We start from the raw sequence: 5,362 nt of genomic DNA on the forward strand, positions 1-5,362 counted from the left end.
GTTTTAGACAAAAGAATTCGTCAAAGCACAGGCTGGATCACTCATGGGTATCTTGCCATGCCTTCAGACTGAGTACAATGTGTCTGATCCTCCGCAGAAAGACTACCAGCACCAGTGTTGACTGCAGAGCCATCGACGAATCAGAGCTTTGAGCCGGGTTCGACAGTGAAGTTTCGATGTACCGCACCCAAGGCTGGCCTACGCTTTGAGTCTGGCCTGCGCTTTGGCCTGCATACCGAAGACTTGTATGAGCGCAGCCTGATCCAGATACTGAAGTCTTCTGGTCATGAAACTGTCTTCCAGCTGCAAAACCTCTCAGCCACAGATTCTGCCAGCTACAGCTGCATCTATACTGAACTGAAACCACCCTTCTCGGGATCTGCTCCCAGCAACCTTGTGCCTCTGATGGTGGACGGTGAGCTGAGCAAAGCCACGTGGCTAGCAACCCAGTGGGGTGCTAGATAAGGGGGCAGAGGTTCTGTGCTGTGATCCTGTGATTCTTTTTGGGTTGTGCCTTAATGAGATATTGGACTTAGTGGTTCTTGAAGAATCCTCCTCCAGGCAAGGCATGGGACTCTGGTATGTTTCCCAGAGTCAAAACTGGCCGTGGTCAGGTAAAACAATGTGCAGGAGTGTTAGGATTCAAGATTTTAGTGTTCAGGTACACTCATCTGTGATGCATGTGTATTAGCACCACTTACATCAGTGACTGCCTAGTCTGGGCTGTGACTGTCTCCACAGGCTGGAGCTAATTTGTAACCTTATAGAGCCCTTGAGTTCCTGGGGTCTATTTGTTCCTCCGATCTCTTCACCAAGGTCTCCCTGAGTCAGAGGTCATCCAAGCAGAGACCATGCGGGGCCTCCAGCCAGGCTTAATTCGGACCTCAGACCTTTGAACTGTGCTTCTGCCAGAAGCAGTTTCCTAAAAGGTCTCTTCGCCTCTCTGGGGAGCCAGGGAATCCCTGGAACAGGTCAAAGTCTGGGAGATTCATAGCCCTTGTGATGCTGGGGAGTTGCACACCTAGAGAAGATACAGACATCATTAGATAGATACGCAAGGAGCAAGGCAACAGAGAGAGCTGCCAGATTCCTAGTATGTAGTGCAAAAGGAGTAAGCTCACCATAGGGCCTTATAGGAAGTGCCCCAAACTGAGTACTATCCCTCACACTGCACTAAGTCCACCCCCAACACCAAAGCTCCAAGCTCTATGAACGGGTAAAGTGCATGCTAGTTATGATGTTGCTCTATGCTGTCAGAGTGATATACCTGGGGTTATCATGGAGCTGCTGCATGATGGCAAATTTGTGCCCCACAGGATCCTACGAGTACTGAACTCCTATAGTAAACTGGAGCTGCATTTTGTGGGTCCCGAACATACAGGGAACTATACCTGCCATTATACCTCCTGGTAGCCTGAGCCTGTCCACTCAGAGCCCAGCAACTCCATGGAGCTCCTAGTGGAAGGTATGGCAGTGGTTGGGTTTTGCCTCTTGATCTTTGTTGGACTATGCATTCGGTTAATTGTGTGATCTAGCCTGGTATTCAAAGGCCCTGTGGCAGTTTGCTGAAGTCAAGTCACCTACTACTTTGCCTGGGAAACTGATGTAGCTGCAGACACAGGACCAAACATTGTTCTTGGAAAGAGCAGAAGACAGACGGGCAGAACTCCTATTCTTCCTGCTGCAAGATGTGTTTCCCTCAAACTTCCTCCACTTAATAAAGATCAAACAAGAGTTTGTTTAAAGCATGCCTTCCATTTGTGGGTCTGGGGAAGTTTCAGTTGGGAGAGGCTGTGCTTTCAGGACTGGGATCCTGTGTCTTTAAAGAGAAGCAAGTCAGGATCGGATTCTAAAGACAGAAGAGTGAAGGCCTGCTCTTTTCGCCACACCTCTCAAGATCCCCTTCTCTTGCCCTCCTGTGTCTGGCTGTCTCATAGTTCACAAGTACTTCTTCCCCTTCCAGCAGGTGTGGACATCCAGCTTGATCCTCTAACCAAGCCTATCTTAGCATGGAAGAGGCTGTCTCTACACTAGCAGTAGGTTAGAAAACAATACATTAAGTGCTCTGGCTGTGTTTTTATTGTTTACAGTTTTGCTCTGGTGGTTAGCATCAGGGTGTCTCCAAATCAATGCATTGTCTGAAATGACCCAACTAGAAAAAAAAACAAAAAAACAAACAAACAAAAAAAAAAAAACAAAACAAAACAGCAAAACATCTTCAGAGCTGAACCAATCTTTTTTTTTTTTCCCTTCAGGCCTCAGTGGAGCCTGAGACTGAGGTCTGAAGAATTGATCCCTGTGGCAGAGCCAGGACCCTCAGCTCAAAACCACCCTGCCTCTTTGCTGTGTACCCCACCAACCCCCCAAAGCTTCTGGTCCCCATAATAAACTCAGAAATACGCTATGTCTCCCTGTGGCCACTGATCCTGCAGCGCCTGTTCAGAGGGCCTTTCCTTCTTACACCTCTTACTTGGATGTTAAAATACTGACTGTTAAAATACTGACTCACGCTCCAAACCTGAGGAATTGTTTTATTCATTTATCTTTTCCCCCAGCGAACTCTAACTGGAAGTTCAGAATAATCCAGAGCTCAATTTGGTTAGTGGTGATGGCAAAGATGAGCAATATGTGGTCCCTGTTCTTAAACAGTCTAGGGTGGGGCAAGTGGTAGTAAGTCAAAGCTCTTTCTTTGTTTACAAGCATGACAACCTGAGTTAATACTCCAAGTCCATAACAAAGTCACTCAATAAATCAGAAAGATGCCTCTGCAATCTGACTGTTCCTACAGTGAGGAGGAGTTGTTGACCCCTGGATATGGCTGGAGATATGAAGGAGAAAACAGGAATTCTAGAAAAATAGCAATGATTTAACATGATCTCACTATTCCCAATCTAGTGAACACTAAACACATCTCTCAAAATGCGTTAACAAACGGCAGAGCTGTTTTTCATTTCAATATGTATCAACCCCAGTCTCTTAATCATTAACTCAGCCTGTCTCTAATTTGCCCTGTGAACCCAGGCACAAGGGATCCCAGGGATGACTTTTTGTTTGTGTCTTGAGACAGGATCTCACATCTCCAGCTAGCTTTGAACACATGACGTGCCTAATTATCCTGCCACAGCATCCAAATCACTGAGATTATAGTCATGTGCCACTGTGCCCAGTGCTTCTGTGAAGAATTAAAAACAAGAAGACACAGAGCGGGACAGCTATGGAATGTTCTGCACAGGGTCAAACCCCAAATATAGAGATTCATAGAGGAAGTAAGTCTTAGTGTGGAACTGGGAAAACATACAGATGGGATAGCCTTACCATAAAGCAGGTTTGCCGCCATGGTGTTCATAGAAAGCATGAGTGTGGTATGTGATGAGCATCCATGATTTGAAAGTGGAACAAACTTGAGATGATTTCTGAATCCTTTGCTTATTGTCCTTTGATGGAATAATTCGTTGGTCTTCCTTTTTCATCTGTACAACATGGACGTTATCAACTTTATGTGGCTGCAATTAGGGTGAAATTATTTAACAGTTAATGGGAAAGAACATAACCTTTTCCCTGGACATCACAGAAGCTGAATTCTCATGGATTTCTTCTATGTCTTACAGAGATTTCCTGCACTGACCAGAGCTTATTGCAAGCAGAATACAAGGAATGCGGTTCATCCTTAGGAGGTGCCAGGAGAATAAGGAAATACCTATACCCTGAAAAAAGAACAGCTAATTCTATCATTAATAATACTTAGGATAGTCCCAGGGCTTGGTCAAGTTAATTAATTCTGTTCCAAATCATGGAAAAGAAATGACTGAATGTGTCAGAGAAGAGCTCTATTTCTGAACTAGGGCTGAGGGGAAGCTTGTCTCCCACAGCATCTGATGCAGAGCAAGGCTTCATTATTGTTTCCTACAGTCATCTTGGATGAGAAGAGGCCAGTAAGCTCTGGTGAGAATTTAACCCTTAACCAAGTCTGTCTTTGCATATAAGTACAGCTATCCAAGGACGTAACAATTCAACAAGGCCCACTCTGTCATTTTCATTCTAACAAGAGACCCAAGCAACAGGACCAGGAAGTCACAGAGTTTACTAAGCTAGTTTGATGGTTGGAATCAGTTTTATCTCTTTCCCTGGAACATAGCATCAAGCCTTTATGCCAAGATACGATGTGGGACTCAGCTCCTTAACTCCATACCCTTTTACTCAATGTATTTTGCCAAGAAAAGTCTAGGAATGCTAATAAAACACAATTTCCTGACCTATATAGCAGGGCAGTGTCAACTATGAAGGACAGATCAGAAGAGAATTCACAGAATAAAGGTAAATACTCAGAGCACAAAAAAAACAATGCCGATGTGTGAATATAGTTCCTGTAAAAACAAAAACAAAACAAAAAACAAAAAACAAAAAAACTTGTGCTGAACATGGAACAATGTTGAGATACAACAACATTGAAGAAATGGCTGGCAGAATAAACCTCCATCCTCTGGTCATGGCATGACCACTACTGCTTGAAATAGGAGCTTAAAATGTATCAGTGAGACACTCAAAATATCACACGATCAGGCCCTATTAACATTCTGTTGCAGGACAGAAAGTCATCAGTTCCCCACCAGAGAGGCCAGCTACCATTCCTGTTCCCACTGCATGGGCAGTGCCAGACAAAATTGGAGGTCAATGGAACTGGGACTCACGTGATAGTGCTGATTCCACATGTTGTCACCATCTGAAGTTCGACACAACACTGACTGAGTCACTCATGTGCCTAGAAGAATCCCTTACCCACGCTCCTTCCAATAAGCCCACACACTCACGGGTTCAAAAGCCAGACTTGGAGGGAGTAATAGCTGAGATTATCTGGTGTCCAATCTGGAGTGAGTGGGCATTTCTATGTGTCTTCCAGCAAAATCCACACAACTTTTGTCCAAGTTCAGAAGAGATGTTCATCAGCCCCTTTACAACCAAGAAAAGCAAAGCACGCGTGGAACCTGGCCATAGTTCCCTGAGAATCTGGGAGTTTCAATCTTCTTAATGAAGAAAGATAACTGAATGATTTGTTCCCAAGTACTATTCAATCATAAGTACAGTATTCCAAGCACATCCTACTTATTGGGAGTCAATAGATAACATGACACCCTTCATCCTTTCCCTGGTGGTGTAATTATAAATAATAGTGGCACTATCCAATCACCCATACCCAAACTTAGGAATTATCCCTGAATTTTCTCCTTTCATCAGTTCTATAAATCAGTTGCTCTTGATAATTCTATTTAAAGAACATCCTCATCTCTATTGCCGCTGGAGAGATAGACCATCCACTCTGTAGGAGCACACTGCCACTCAAATAGTCAGTCATGCTTAGTCTCTC

At 44.3% G+C, this 5,362-nt stretch overlaps 1 protein-coding gene across 1 annotated transcript in view; it reads left to right on the top strand.

Moving 5' to 3' along the window:
• LOC110310052 (alpha-1B-glycoprotein-like) overlaps positions 1 to 1,413 on the top strand; it is a 3,605-nt gene extending 2,192 nt beyond the window's left edge. The window contains 3 exon segments of the mRNA XM_021182770.1: positions 98 to 415; positions 562 to 614; positions 1,258 to 1,413. Coding sequence (XP_021038429.1) covers positions 98 to 415; positions 562 to 614; positions 1,258 to 1,413 — 527 coding nt within the window.
• Positions 1,414 to 5,362: the final 3,949 nt, after the last annotated feature.

The sequence above is a fragment of the Mus caroli genome, chromosome 15, assembly GCF_900094665.2.
Source record: "Mus caroli chromosome 15, CAROLI_EIJ_v1.1, whole genome shotgun sequence".
NCBI lineage: Eukaryota > Metazoa > Chordata > Mammalia > Rodentia > Muridae > Mus > Mus caroli.